At 47.5% G+C, this 15,824-nt stretch overlaps 1 protein-coding gene across 1 annotated transcript in view; it reads left to right on the forward strand.

Moving 5' to 3' along the window:
• The window catches only part of GLMP (glycosylated lysosomal membrane protein), a 238,211-nt gene that overhangs the window by 112,440 nt on the left and 109,947 nt on the right, over window positions 1–15,824 (forward strand). The window contains exon 3 of the mRNA XM_069607109.1: window positions 2,166–2,366. Coding sequence (XP_069463210.1) covers window positions 2,166–2,366 — 201 coding nt within the window. The remainder of the gene's footprint in view (window positions 1–2,165; window positions 2,367–15,824) is intronic.

Below are 15,824 nucleotides of genomic sequence, written 5' to 3' on the forward strand. Positions count from 1 at the left end.
ACTTGAGGCATAATTCCCCGAACTGAATATTTTCTCGCCACACCTGAATAAAGGAACAAGCAGCTTACATTCTGGCCTTATTTTATTGAACTGTGTAGGATAAGCCAAATCCTTACCTGAACTTCGTCAGCTACCACAAGGAACTCTTCGCTGGGGTCAAGCTGCAAACTGCAAGGAATCGGACAAGAGTGAAAGTCAGACATGTGAACTCTTACGAGCTGCATATTTATTGGGAGTCAATATTGTTCTGGAACTCACCAATTCCTTCGAGCCAGTGAAGCAACTGGTTATCAGCGTGCCCCTGCGCTCAATGCAGGATGGAGAGCTCATCTTTTCAAACCATCAGATGAGACTACAGAGGGGACATCAAAGGTGATCTGTGGGGAGAACAGTGGGGGTGGGGGAAGTTACGCTCCACTCCATGGGTGGTTAATTCCCTTTCTCCATTTGCAGAAGAATATTCTATTCCTACGGGCCAAGCAAACGAAGCTAGGTGGGCCAGTCCAGTCCATCATCTCGGCCCTACGCGTCACATTGGTGGAGACCACAGCTGTCCAGTTCAGATCGATGCCTCTGTGGGAGCCAGGTGAGCATAACGCAGCCACCCTGCTAGGTGAGTGGCAGCTAGGCTGGAATGAATGGGAGGAAACTGGATAAAAGGCGAGCCTCTTGGCTTGGAAGGCAGAGTCGACCACTGGAAAGAAAGAACCGAAGACGAGATGGAAGAGGACGGCTGCTGCAACTTCTGGACCATTGGTTTGCCCGGTGAAGCACTGGCGCAGGTCCGAATCGCTACGTTCATCTCGACAGAGAATCCCTACAAGGACGATTTCTCCCTTTGAGTTGGTGGGACCAATCATCTCGACCCGTAAGCCACCTGGATACCATTCTCAGAGCTGGTTGTATTTTCCTCCTGAGTGCTGCAGGAAACCGAATTACCAGGGAGAGGGACACCAGTTTGTGTGCTTGTCTACAGCTACCGGAATTGAAGATTTGCCTTTGCCAGCTTTTTGACAAGTCCCAGTGCAGGAGTCCCCCGACGTCCTCCCTCTTGTCCCCACAACTGAGGCTCAGGAACAGCGAGATCTGCAGGAACTACCGTGAACAGACGTCTTCAGCTGCATCTTTTTCTTCATTGCAAGGTACTGTGAAAACTTGACCGAGTGAACTTACACTGCGAAAGTGCTTGAAACTTGGCAACTTTCATGCCTAGTCAGCTTGTGACCCAACATATGAATCTTTCTTTTACAAACTACTTCTGAGAACCGTGGCAAAGACTTTTCCGTTTAACTACCAGAACTGCCTATCCTGTACAAGACAGTAGCCCATTGACTTCGCCCTAACCTATTGCATTGAATTGACTCCTCTGGCGAACTCAAACTATTTGCACTGTCTAAGAGTAACTGAACTATTCTTATTATTAACCTATGCCTATTTGCTCCTCCTTCAAAGTAGTTTAAATGCCTCAGAAACTGATAGTGTGAAGTACCGAAGTATATTTTTGTGTGATATAGATTGCCTCCTTCTAGTGAATGTTTTATAACTGACTGGGAAATAAATTAATAAGTATTTTACCAAGAAACCTTGAGTATAACAGTTTATTTGAATACTTGTGATTGTAGACCTCTGTGCAACATCAGTACAGCTCACATTCCCTCTTGAGAGAAGTCTGGCTGCTCAGCAATGCTACCACAAAACTGTGTAGTACAGACTTTACTAAAGGTTGGTTTTGCTTACACCTGCAGTCCTAGTTGTGTAGTGTTCCCAAAGGGTACTGCATACAAACTTTGCCTAACAAGGAGAACGTGAAAAATAGCAATGTTTTTCACAGAAAAATAGGGAGTCTCCTGCCTAAATTGGGAGGGTTGGCATGTATGTGCTCGTGCCCTTAACTTAGGCGGCGGGCTGTTACCTAAAGGGTCGGCCGCCACCTCTGGGCATATCACCTCAATAACTTCTTTGGGGCACCTACGGCTTGGTACCATCACGTTCCATGTTTTAATTCTAACTCCAGCAGTAACATTTTCTCTACAATAAAAATGGGTTTTATTGTTTGCTGATTATCCATTTGCAACGTTTTGTGTGAAAAGGCAATTTTGAAATTCTTAATTATGCCTAGTGGTGTTTATCCAACCCAGTGTTTGATTTTATATATTTTTTTGTAGGTCTTTGAATATTATGATGTTAACAACACAGCTGATTTCTCGCATACCGCAGCGTCTAATTTCTACCCAGCCTACAAGCTTGCAGACTTTGTTTGGGAGCGCGGGGATTCGACATTCAATGCAACAACCCGAACGGCGGTATTCCGGGGTTCCAGTGCTTCCGATACACGTCTCTTCCAGAACGGCAGTATCTCTTTTCGGGTAAGGACCCGTTTCTGAGCGAACACATGACTATAATTTATGTTGTAATGTATGGACGTGTGCTTTACTTGGTGCTTTGACACGCCCTCAAGTAGCAGGGCTACACAGAGAGAGTTCTGATTAAAGCTGAAGGGGGATGTGGGGCCTTCTAGGCACACATTTCATAGGTTTCTGAGCTGACTGCTTCTGGTTTGGTGTGGCATTTTATTTTTTACATATCACTCTGCTGCAGTCCCATAATTGTATCAATCGAAATTCAAATGATGTTTTGATACCATAACGGGAAACGTAATCCTCTTTTAAAAACAATCCTCGGGTTGAAGAATAGAAATGGGTTAAGTCGTCTGTAAATAATGTGCATAGTAACAATAACTTTGCCGCATGAACCTTAGGGGGGACAGTTTTCTATTATGCAGGACGGGAATACAGCAGTGGGGTAGTTACGTCAGCCAAAGTATGATGCAAGGTAGGTAAGTAAAGGTTCTGTTCCGAAGAGCACACTTTGTGCCCGAGCTCGCACTCGTAATGCCTTTGGACGAGAAGCCATAACTTGAAAGACTTCATTTTGATTCTCCAGTCTATAGTCATCTGGCATTAGTTGTTAATTTATGATAATTAAAATTGGTTTCTTTTCAAACTTTTTGATTTTTTTTTATATAACGTACTATGATAATATGCACTTTATGACGTTGTGATTGTGATGGCTCAAAGTGCTTATTTTTATGAATTCCATTTAAAAAAAAAAAAAATTCTCTAAGGCAATACACGAATTGACTCGTAGCCCCTTTTTTTCTAGAGCAACTAAGCATTATAATATAAAGAGATTGTCCTGGAAAATAGCTGAAATAATCTGATATTTGTGTACTAGCATTTGGTTTCTAGGGGAGTTAATTTCAAGCAACATCTGGTAGGAGTGTGCCAAAACTCGTGGCTAGAGTAGGCGCAGATCTACACAACACTGCTATTCTAATCAGGGAGGGAGCATACACTTGCTGATAGTTGTAGCTGGGCGCCATAGCCCTGGTACTGATTATTAGACTGGGTACCCTGCAGAGGACAAGGTTTCCCTTAGATAGCTCCAGGCACTTTTTCCATTGTACCTTCATGGCACTTTTTAGTATAACTATCCCTTTTAAGTTTAGGGTGGAATTCTTTTTTTGATTGGGTTGGTTGATGTGATTTTTAAGGCGCACCTCGAGTTCGTCCCACGGTACAATCTAAATGAAAAGTGCATTAAACTGTGTCTTCACCCACCACCATCTTCATGGTTTACTTGACCACAGAGATCTATACAGGTGTTGGGTACGAAGTAAACTAGGACCCTGAAAAAAACAGAATGTTTTAGAAAATTGTTGATGTGAATACTAAACCACAGGAACGAGCAGAAGCTATCTGTTTAATAGATGGATTATGACCAGGCAAAAAGATGACTTCGAGATGCGGAAAGGTTGCACTCAGAGTAAAAGTGTTATCATTTTCTTCCAAGACTGCAACATGGGCAATGCTTCATCTCCAGAAAATGGAATGCAGAGGTGGGTCCATAAAGAGTTTGCATTCTAAACTGGATTATCCAAATCGCGCCAAATGGTTGTTTAGAAAGAAGACACTTTCAAATTGTTAATTTGGTCAAGAAAGGTTTATTCATTAATTCTTCTCTTTTATAATAAACTTGAAGTGACCAGCAACTTCTTCCTTTTTATGAAAATCTCAACCGGTGTTTCCCCACTTAGTTTGCAGTGGTTCATTAGGATGATTTATAACTCATTTTCATCAATTGTATGTCTGAGTTGAGGTAAAAGGAAAAAGGCAAAAATAAAAAGACAAATATGTAACAAAAAAATGGTTACATTTTTGGTTTATCAAATGTACTCTAAATTTGCTAAATGAGCCTCTAAATTGTTGGTTACTGCAGTTCAAACTGCTGACAACTTTGACTCGCCCTATCTTGTGCTGGCTTGTGAAACTTAATTTGATATCCTGTGGGTTCTCTTGTTTTCGGGAATTTGCCCTGTGGTTGAGGGGATACCTAGCTATTAATACTCTGTTTTGAGTTGTCACAATGTTCATAATGTATAAGGATGCAGAATGGCATATCTTCGCAAAGGTACTCACCAGTGTGTCTTGATTGAGACTGGATACGATTGTCCAGAGAATCAGATTTATTTTGGGTTTGTTATATTAGATGCAAATCCAAGATGGTTGCCTTTATAGGCGTTCACATGATGACGTTATTGCGTTAATTTTCATGACCGCATCATCACATTTGGTCCATAAAGAGACAGGCTGTGTGTGCTCACAAAATATCTTTCATTAATTGAAGTCTTTCCACCTTCAATCAATTAAAGCATGTGACTCGTTTTGAAGATTCAGTGCTTGTAAATAGTTTGCTTACAACTGTTCTCATGCATGGTTATATTTAATGCATAGTGCAATTCCTGCTTTGTTTGGCAGACTCTTGGTAGATTTTGCAAGAGAAACGAGAGGTTAGTGGGAGGTGAGAGAGTGACTATTTGCAAAACGTGCAGTGTTGAGTGTAGATTGAACTGACCCAATTTCTTCATCTGTATATTTCTAGGTGAGTTGTATTGAGGACAGTTGGGGGGTGGGGAGGTGGAGATAGGTACCTAGATGTTGGTATTCTGCTTGGTTTCCTATCAGCGAGGATGGGTACATGGGTGGCTGGAGGATTGTGCCTGCTAGGCTGGTGTATGGCTTCGATGTTCCTGTGAGAAGGGTCGGGGAGTGTTAAAGGAGGACTGTGTGTGTGTGTGTGTCTCTCTGAGGCTTGTGGAATCTGCTTAGATCACATGCTGTGCATAGGCCGACATCTAGTGGAAGCTGCGGAGTATTACAGTTTGTTTTTCGAAACTCGAAAATGGGCGTCGACACAGGCGTGCCAGTAATACTATCCCTAGTGTGACGTCCACTGTACCCAAGATCCCTCACGCGTCTGGGATCCTCAGATTGTTTTTTTTCCGCCATACTGGTCGGAAGCATCTTGCGGAGTCCCCTGGCCTTAGCCATACTTTTGCTATTATATTGCAATTTAAAATTATTTATTGACATCCTTCCCCACCCCAACGTCGACCATCGATCTCGACGACGGCTGGAGAAGACATCGACCGTCGGCTGCTGCACGACGGATCTGGGCCTAGGAAGGCCGCTGGCCTCGGCCCGGGCCTAGTAGGCCGCTGGCCTCGGCCCTGCAAGTAGGGAGAGTGGGGGGTGGTACATACTCTTCACTCTTGGTATATAGGTACACCTTATATATTTCCTACACTTATCAGCCCGCTGCCTCAAGGTGCGTATGGAGGGTACCCCTTTCCAATTCTGCCCCAAGTGCAATCGCAAATACCCTTGGGTCGACAGGCACGCCACGTGCAATCTCTGCTTGCCGAGGGACCACCCCGAAGCGAACTGCAGAGCGTGTAGTAGGTTTAAACCTAAGACACTTAAGGACCGTTCGACAAAGCGTTGGGCCCACCACGCCAGGCAGGCAGCCATGGCAGCGGAGGGCGCCTTCAGCGATGGCAGCAACGCCGTACTTTCGGACGGCGAGGGCATTACGGCGTCGAAAGACTGCCGAGCGCAGGTCCCCGACCTCGGAAGGTTGCCCGGCAGGGTGGCTATGGGGAATACCCCCGGCGACGCAAGCGCTACACCTACACACACTAAGCACACTAAGTCCAACCGAACCTCGACGACGTCGACTTCTCGGAAAGAGGCACGGATAGAACGGTCCGACTCGGTGTCCTCTGGGCGCTCTCGATCGAGATCGCCTCATGACGCAAGGCAATCATCCACTATTGCCAAGAGTGCCTCGCTCCCTAGATTAACGGAAGTTCCATCGTCAGGAGACGAAGACGACTTCCACCCCCAGGCCGCGCTCCAAGAGACCGAGAGCGCAGTTAACACCAGCGAGGCCCCACACTCGAAACAAAATACCTCTCCAGACCCTCGGCGCCAGGCGTCGAAGGTCTCTGGGGCCTCTAAGGGGCAGGGAAAACATTTTTCCACGCACGGGGAGGGAGGGAAACAGCGGAAAGCTCAGCCTTCCACTCCTGTAAGACCATCCTTCCACCCCAAGCAGACAGATAAACATAAATCTACTGGGACAGCAACATCCAGCAAGGGTACCCTTGATAAGTCCTCTAAGTTGCCTACTAAACTCATACCCTGTTCCAAAGAATGGTCCAGTGAGGACATAGACAGGGTCATGTCCAGAATGTCTTTCTTAGCGGATTTTTATGACAAAAACCCAGAGCATTTCCTTTCGTATGACCCTCAAGGGGCCACACCCTCAGGCTCCTCTGATCCTATCCCCCTAAGTAAAAAGGCCCGGGTCGAAAGACCTGACCCCTTCGAGGTGCAGCCTTACTCTACTCCATACTCTACTCCTCACCCCAGATACCAAGGACAACCTTTCCCTGAAGGGGACCAGGAGTTTTCAATTATGGAGGAACGAACCGGGTCTGAATACTATGCGGAGGATGAGGACCTGGAGGAGGTAGAAGATGAGGAAATTTACAGAGTAGATTCCCCGGAAGAGAGCGAAGCCCCAGTTACCGACTCGCCAGTTGATAACCAACCCCTCCTTAATGAAGTTCTCGCTCGCGCAGCAGAACATTTTCACATCGACACCCACGGTGTACAGGAGGAAAGGGACTTCGCAGAAGAGTTGGTAGGAGAGAGGAGGCCGGTCGCTCAGACCATCCCTATCCTTAAATCCATCCAACGTAGAATAGATCCATCCCTGGTGAATCCTAACCTCACCAGAGCCGTCAACCCCAGAGTCGAAAAACTTTTTCGGGCAGCCCAGTCTGACCCTCTTTATATAAGAGGTCATCTTAAACCAGACTCCCTAGTGGTCACCAACACTCGGAAGAGGGCTGGGACACCCTTATCGTCGTCAGAAGCTCCTCCCGACAAGGAGAGCAAAAGACTATACGGGTTTGGCAGGAAGGTAGCCTCAACGTCCGCCTACCAAGCAAGGATTGCTAACTCCACCACCCTGTTGGCAAGTTACAACTGCCATCAATGGGAAGAGGTTGCGGCGCTCATAGCCTCTGCTCCTGAACCGTTAAAGGGCCAGTTGGCTCGGATCTCGGCAGAAGGGAGAGCCGTGTCTGGTTGCATTTTAAAAGCAACTTTCGACGCTGCAGACAACGCAGGAAGATTGATAGCAGAAGGTACTGTTATCAAGAGACATGCGTGGTTGCGGCAGTCGGGGTTCAAGACAGAAACACAGGCGTCATTAATAGACAAGCCGGTGGAACCCGATCTATTGTTTGGGAAAGCGGTCGAAGACGCACTTAAAAATGCCAAGGAAGAGTACGAGACTCTCAAATCCCTTGGCCAGCTTACCAACAAACCCCCGAACCAGAGGGGGAACAGTAATTTTCGTCGCCCACGCGGCCAAAATTCACAGAGCCAACTATGCCCAAGGACAGGGTACACAATGGAATAATAACCAGCAGTCTACCCAAAGTTACAGTAAAGGTAACAAGAGAGGTCGTGGAAGAGGCAGAGGCAGCCCCAAACAAGGGAGGTGGCACGCCTCCGCCAAAGCAGTAACGCTCAATTCAGGGTCCCTTCTCACGCAACCCCAGTAGGGGGATGCATTTCCAACTTCACCCAGGCTTGGGAAGGGATCACCTCAGACAGATGGGTGCTGTCAACAGTGTCCGCAGGATATTGTATAGAATTACTGCAGCGTCCCCGGAACCACCCTCCACGACAAAGAATACACTCCTTAGAACATCAGAAGATCCTTCTCGAGGAGATCGCCATTCTGCTAGAAAAGGACGCGATAGAACTCGTCCCAGGACACCAGGTAAACAAGGGTATCTATTCAACTTACTTCCTTGTGCCAAAGAAAGATTTGACAATGCGCCCAGTATTGGACTTACGGCCTGCCAACAAGTATGTCAAGCCCCAAAAATTCCGTATGACCACGCTACAAGAGGTAATCCCCCTCCTAAAAAAGGGGATTTCATGGCAACCTTGGATATGAAAGATGCTTATTTTCATATTTCCATGCTCCCAGCGCACAGAAAGTACTTGCGCTTCAAGGTGGACAGTCGCCACTACCAATTCAAGGTACTGCCCTTCGGGATAGCTTCAGCACCAAGGGTATTCACCAAGGTACTGGCGGTGGCAGCTGCACACCTACGCAGGGAGGCAATCCCAGTGTACCCTTATCTGGACGACTGGCTCATAACGGGGGAAACCCCAAGAATTTGCAGGTCAAACATTCAGAGGACTATCAACCTCCTCCACGAATTAGGCTTCTCTATCAACGAGAAGAAGTCAAGTCTGGTGCCAAGCACCTCAAAACAGTTCCTAGGAGCAATCCTAGATACTCAGAAAGGGTTGACCTTCCCTTCGGAAGAGAGAATTCGGAATATACTACTGCAAATTCCACATTATCAGTCAGGTCAACAAATAACGGTACGCAAAGCAATGCGGTTACTGGGCATGATGGCGTCATGCATTTACCTGGTCCCCCACGCGCGTCTGCGCATGCGTCCCATGCAGGAATGGTTGGCGAAACAGTGGTCTCAGGCAAGTGGTCAGTGGGACGATCTAGTGGTCGTTTCGCCAACACTCGTACAGAGCTTACACTGGTGGACAAGAGAGAATCTCGCAAGGGGAAAACCCTTTTACGATCCCGAAGTACAAGCAGTGGTGACTACAGATGCATGCCTGACTGGGTGGGGAGCTCACCATCTCCACCACACAGCTCAGGGTCTCTGGTCTCACTCAGTAGCCAAGAACCACATCAACCTGCTAGAGCTTCTGGCAGTATTCCGAGCGCTTCGGGCGTTCGAGCCCCATCTGCTAAACTTGTCGGTGCAGATCCAGACGGACAACACGACAGCCATGTTCTATCTGAACAAACAAGGAGGGACTCGTTCGCCAAATCTGTCCAAGCTTGCCCAGAAAATCTGGATATGGGCACTCAGACGGAACATCTTCCTGTCATCACAACATGTTCCAGGGGAGCTCAATTCCCTAGCGGATGCCCTAAGCAGAGACTCCCTCCCAAAAGAACACGAATGGGTCCTTCACAGAGATATCGTAGAAGATCTCTTCTCTCAGTGGGGTTTCCCCACTATAGACCTATTCGCCACAAGCGAAAACAGACAATGCCCAGGATTTGCATCCAGGTTCCCCCAGCCAGACTCCCAGGGGAACGCCCTGTGGATGAACTGGTCAGGGATGTTTGCGTACGCTTTTCCACCAACCCCTCATCAGAAAGGTGGTGTACAAGATGAACAAGGAATCAATGACGCTCATCCTAGTTGCTCCCATGTGGGCGAGACAACCATGGTTTCCACACCTACGCAGGATGGCGCTGTGCGAGCCCATCAAACTCCCAGCCTGGTACAACCTACTGTCCCAGCAACAAGGTCTAACAGTGCACCAGGAACCCAACTCAATGAACCTAGCAGCATGGCTCCTGAGGTCATAGAGTTTGGCCATCTCAATTTACCACAGAGGTGTATGGACATCCTAAAAGAATCCAGGAAACCAAACACAAGGCACTGTTACTTTGACAAGTGGAAAAGATTCGTTATTTGGTGCCAGAATAAACAAATCAACCCTGTTGATTGCACTCCTTCCAACGTGGTAACATACATGCTCCACCTGCTGGATGCAGGGTTGGTTTTTAACTCTCTGAAAGTACACCTGGCAGCCCTCTCGGCTTACACCACATCCCATAACAAGGTATCGTGGTGGAGAGTACTAGTAGTTAAAGCCTTTATGGAAGGAGTAAAGAGACTTCACCCTCCTATTTCGAACCCACCGCCAGGATGGGACCTCAATGTGGTGCTAGCTAAGCTCATGGGACCCCCTTTCGAACCCATGCATAAAAGTAGTCTCAAACACCTGACTTATAAAACGGCCTTCTTAGTAGCCATTACCTCCATAAGAAGGGTCAGTGAAATTCAGGCTCTGTCAGTGCAAGATCCTTTCTTTATTATCCACAAAGACAAACTGGTTTTACGCACACACCCTAGGTTCTCACCTAAAGTTATATCTAAATTCCATGTAAACCAGTCCATCGAGCTTCCGGCTTTCTTCCAGAACCCGAAAAGCTCGGCTGAGGTGAAACTACACACCCTTGATGTGCGTAGGGCGGTCCTCTACTATGTAAATAAAACCAGACCGCTAAGAAAAACAGATCAACTGTTTGTCTCCGTAGCTACAGGCAGAGAGGGGGATCGCGTCTCTAAAGGCGCGATCTCGAAGTGGATTATCAACTGTATACAGCTGTGTTACTCACTCTCTGAAAAGACTCTGCCTTTTACGCCAAGGGCCCATTCTACTAGAGGCATTGGTGCCACTCTGGCTTTCATTGCAAATGTTCCCCTCGACACCATTTGCAAAGCAGCTACTTGGAGCTCCATTCACACTTTTACTCAGCATTACTGCATTGACACTCATTCCAAGACAGATACACAAGTGGGACAAGCGGTTCTAAGACACCTGTTTGCTCATGACCCTTCTCACATCCCACCTCCTTCTTCGGGTACTGCTCGCTAATCTATGCACAGCATGTGATCTAAGCAGATTCCACAAGCCTCAGAAGGGATACATTACTCACCGTAATCGTATTTCTGATGCTTGTATCTGCTTAGATTCACATGCGACCCACCCTTCCTCCCCTCCGAGAGAAGGCGCATGGTTGCTTGTAGTCTTACCTTTCTGTCTATCTGCTTGGATTAACTGTACTCACGCTACTCCTCATGCTTCCTCATGTCAGAAAAAATACAATCTGAGGATCCCAGACGCGTGAGGGATCTTGGGTACAGTGGACGTTACACTAGGGATAGTATTACTGGCATGCCTGTGTCGACGCCCATTTTCGAGTTTCGAAAAACAAACTGTAATACTCCGCAGCTTCCACTAGATGTCGGCCTATGCACAGCATGTGAATCTAAGCAGATACAAGCATCAGAAATACGATAACGGTGAGTAATGTATCCCATATATATCTATATATATCTATATATATATATATATATATATATATATATATATATATATATATATCTCTGAGGCTTGTGTAATCTGCTTAGATCACATGCTGTGCATAGGCCGACATTTAGTGGAAGCTGCGGAGTACTAGTTTGTTTTTTGAAACTTGAAAAGGGGCGTCGAACTAGGGTGTGGCAGTAATACTATCCCTAGTGTGACGTCCACTGTACCCATGATCCCTCACGCGTGTAGGACCCTCAGATTGTTTTTTTCCGCCATACTTGTCGGAAGCATAATCGAGGAGTTCCTGGGCTTTTAGCCATTTATCATATAATTAACAAAAAAAATATCTCCGTTTTCCAACCCTACGTCGAAGATCGACGTTGGTACTCTAGACCCAGGAAGAACAGCCGTCGGGACTACACAACGGACTTTGGGCTTCGGAAGGCCTCTGGCCTGTGCAAGTAGTGTGTGGGGGATGACCACACACCCCCCCTTACATATACCCGCCCGCTGTCATCACCCGGCGGCAAGAGTGCAACACATACCTTTTCCACCAAACACACTAACCCCGCCCGAGATTCAACACGTGTGTCGAGCGATCGGCATAAGAAGGCACAGACAGAGCGGTCTGCCGATTGGGTGTCCTCTGGGCGTTCCAGGTCACGGTCGCCTCATGACATACAGCAACCGTCCACGATTGCTAAAAGTGCCACATTACCAAAAGTCAGAGGTATTATCATCAGAAGCCAAATCCGACCTCTTCGCCCAGGTATCGCGTTCGATGGCTACTCCTGTAGTTCGTTCGTCCGCTTCCGAGATTCAATGCCCCTCTTCCAAGACTCCCGAATCTCGTGATTCCACCTCCGATTCTCGACGACAGGCGTTGAAGGATTTGGGAAACCCCTAAGGGTCAGGAAAGCATTCCTCTACACATGGGAAAGGGGAAAAACAACATAAAGCCTTTGAACACCAGGTTCAGAAGGAGAAACGCAGAGAAAGATCCAAGGGTCCTGACCCTGTCACCAAGGAAAAGTCTGTCCTGCCCCCTACTCAGGGAACAGATGTAGGGAACCTCATCAGGAGAGGGATATCCCCAGTTCAAGACAATGGGACTCTGAGGACGTTGATGGAGTGATGAGGAGGATGTCCTTTTTTTTTTTTGTTGTACATTTCTACGAAAAAGACCCAAATTTCTTCCATAGCTACCCAAGTACTCCAGCTACCTCTGCCCCTTCGAGATCCAAAGACCCTCAACCTCCTACTAAGAGACTCTGTACTGAGACTGCAGTTCAGGGGTTGATTTCAGACCCTTTTAGTTTTTAACCTTACCAGCAGTATGGTGAGGAGTCGGAAGTACAAATGCTGGACGACCAGACTGGGGTTGATTACTATGGAGACGATGAGGACCAGGAAGAGGAGGAAGACTAGGCAGAGGCCTATAGTCTCGACCCCACTATTCCCAAGGACCCCCCTGTGAATGACTCACCGATTGACAATCAGACTTTACCTAATGAAGTTTTAGCCAAGGCTGCAGCCGATTTACAAATTGACACTCAGGGTGCCCAAGAGGAGAGAGATTTTGCAGGGGAAATTCTAGGGGACAAAAAATCCATTGCCCAAACTATTCCCATTTTAAGATCTATTCAACGCAGAATCGATCCTTCTCTGGTGACCCCTAATCTTACTCGGCAGTTAATCCACGAGTAGAAAAACTATTTAGGCCGGCTCCCTCTGACCCACTGTACATAAGGGGTCCGATAAAACCCGACTCATTAGTGATTACAACCACCAGAGAGAGCGGGAACACCACTAGCATCTTCGGAAGCACCCCTGGACAAAGAGAGCAAGAGATTTTATGCTCTAGGGAGTAAAGTGGCATCCACGTCGGCATACCAAGCATGCATTGCCAATACCACCACTCTGTTAGCAAGCTACAACGGCCAACCAGTTGGCCCAGATTGCATCGGATGGAAGATCAGTGTCTGGATGCATTCTCAAGGCTAACTTCGATGCAGCAGACCATGCAGGAAGGCTGATGGCAGAAGGCACAGTGATTAAACGACACGCTTGGCTAAGGCAGTCGGGGTGTAAACCCGACACCGAAGCCACCCTCATAGACCTGCCGGTGGAACCAAATGTCCTTTTTGGGAAAGCAGTGGAGGAAGTGCTGAAGACGGCTAAGGATGAATGACACCTTAAAGTCCCTTGGCCAACTAACAAATAAGCCCCCAAACCAGCGGGGAAATAACAATTTTCGTCGCTTTCGTGGCCAAAACTCCCAGAGAGGGTCCAATTACTATCAGAACCAAGGGACCTCGTGGGGCAGCAACCAACAGGCTTCCCAAGGGTTCTCCAGAGGTCAAAAGAGGGGCCGTGGTAGGGGGAGAGGCAGCCCAGGTAGAGGCGCTATGCCTCCCAATAAACAGCAGTGATGTTCCGCTCCGGGTCCCCTCCCATGCATCCCCAGTAGGGGGGCGCATTTCCATCTTCACCCACGCATGGGAAAGGATCACTTCGGACAGATGGGTGCTGTCTACAGTCTCCGGAGGATACTGTATGGAGCTACTGGAACACCCCCGCAACCATCCTCCAAGACAGAAGATGCACTCCTTGGAGCACCAAAGAATCCTCCTCGAGGAGATCATCATTCTTCTTGCAAAGGACGTAATAGAACTCGTCCCGGGCAACCAGGTAAACAAGGATATTTATTCAACTTACTACTTTGTGCCAAAAAAAGTATTAGACTTGCGCCCTGCAAACAAGAATGTCAAGCCACAAAAATTCTGCATGACTACACTCCAGGAAGTAATCCCCCTACTAAAAAGAGATTACATGGCAACATTAGATCTGAAAGATGCTTATTTTCATATTTCCATGTTCCCAGCGCACAGAAGATTCTTGCGTTTCAATGTAGACAGCCAGCACTACCAGGTCAGGGTGCTGCCCGCTGGAATAGCCTCGGGTCCAATGGTATTCACCAAGGTACTGGCGGTGGTGGCGGCGCACCTACGCAGGGAGGCAATCCCAGTGTACCCTTACCTGGACGACTGGCTCATCACAGGGGAAACCCCCGTAATTTGCAGATCCAACATTCAAAGAACAATCAACCTCCTCTTCCAATTGGGCTTCTCAATCCACGAGAAAAAATCAAGCCTGGTACCAAGCACCACCAAACAGTTCCAAGGAGCTGTCTTAGACACCCAAGAGGGGTTGGCCTTTCCATCAGAAGAAAGAATTCGGAAGCTGTTGCTGCAAATTCCTCTTTCAGTAAGGTCGCCAGATAAGGGTGCGCAAAGCGATGTGTTCGCTAGGCATGATGGCATCATGCATTTACCTGGTTTCCCACGTGTGCCTGCGACCCATGCAGGAATGGTTGGCAAACAGTGATCTCAGACAAGTGGTCACTGGGACGATCTAGTGGTCGTTTCGCCAAAACACTAGTACAGAGTCTTTGCTGGTGGACAAGAGAGAATCTTAGAAAGGGGAAACCCTTTTACGATCCAGAAATACAAGCAGTTGTTACTACAGACGTGTCCCTGTCAGGGTGGGGAGCTCACCTCCTTCATCACACAGCTCAGGGTCTGTGGTCTCACACAGTGGCTCAGAACCACATCAACCTGCTAGAACTTCTGGCAGTCTTCAGAGCGCTTCGGGTGTTCAAACCCCACCTATCCAACCTGTCAGTGCAGATCCTAACAGACAGCATGACGACAATGTTTTACATTAACAAACCAGGGGGAACTCGTTCGCCAAATCTGTCCAAGCATGCCCTGAAATTCTGGACATGGGCACTCAGACAGAACATTTACCTGTCATCCCAACATGTTCGAGGGGATCTCAATTCACTAGCTGACGCTTTGAGCAGAGATACCCTTCCAGAGGAACACGAATTGCGTCTACATGAAGTCGTAGAAGATCTCTTCTCTCAATGGGGTTTCCCCACTATAGAGCTGTTCGCCACAAGCGAAAACATACCATGCCCAGAATTCGCATCCAGGTTCCCCCAGCCAGGTTCCAAGGGGAACGCTCTATGGATTAATTGGTCAGGGATGTTTGCCTACGCTTTTCCACCAACCCTCCTGATAAGGAAGGTTGTCAACAAGATACACAGGGAATCGATGACGCTTATCCTAGTTGCTCCTATGTGGGCAAGACAACCGTGGTTTCCACACCTTTGCAAACTGGTGGTGTGTGCCCCTATCAAATTCCCGTGCTGGTACAATCTACTCTCACAGCACAGAGGACAAACGGTGCATCCCCAACCCAACTCGATGAACTTGGCAGCATGGCTCCTGAAGTCAGAGTTCGGCCATCTCAATTTACCCCAGAGATGCATGGACATCTTGAAAGAGTCTAGAAAACCTAACACAAGACACTGTTACTTTGACAAGTGGGAAATATTCGTTATTTGGTGCCAGACTAAACAAATCAAGCTAATTGATTGCACTCGTTCCAATATTGTCACCTATA

Source organism: Ambystoma mexicanum, chromosome 1p (assembly GCF_040938575.1).
Source record: "Ambystoma mexicanum isolate Mex_15411 chromosome 1p, UKY_AmexF1_1, whole genome shotgun sequence".
Taxonomy (NCBI): domain Eukaryota; kingdom Metazoa; phylum Chordata; class Amphibia; order Caudata; family Ambystomatidae; genus Ambystoma; species Ambystoma mexicanum.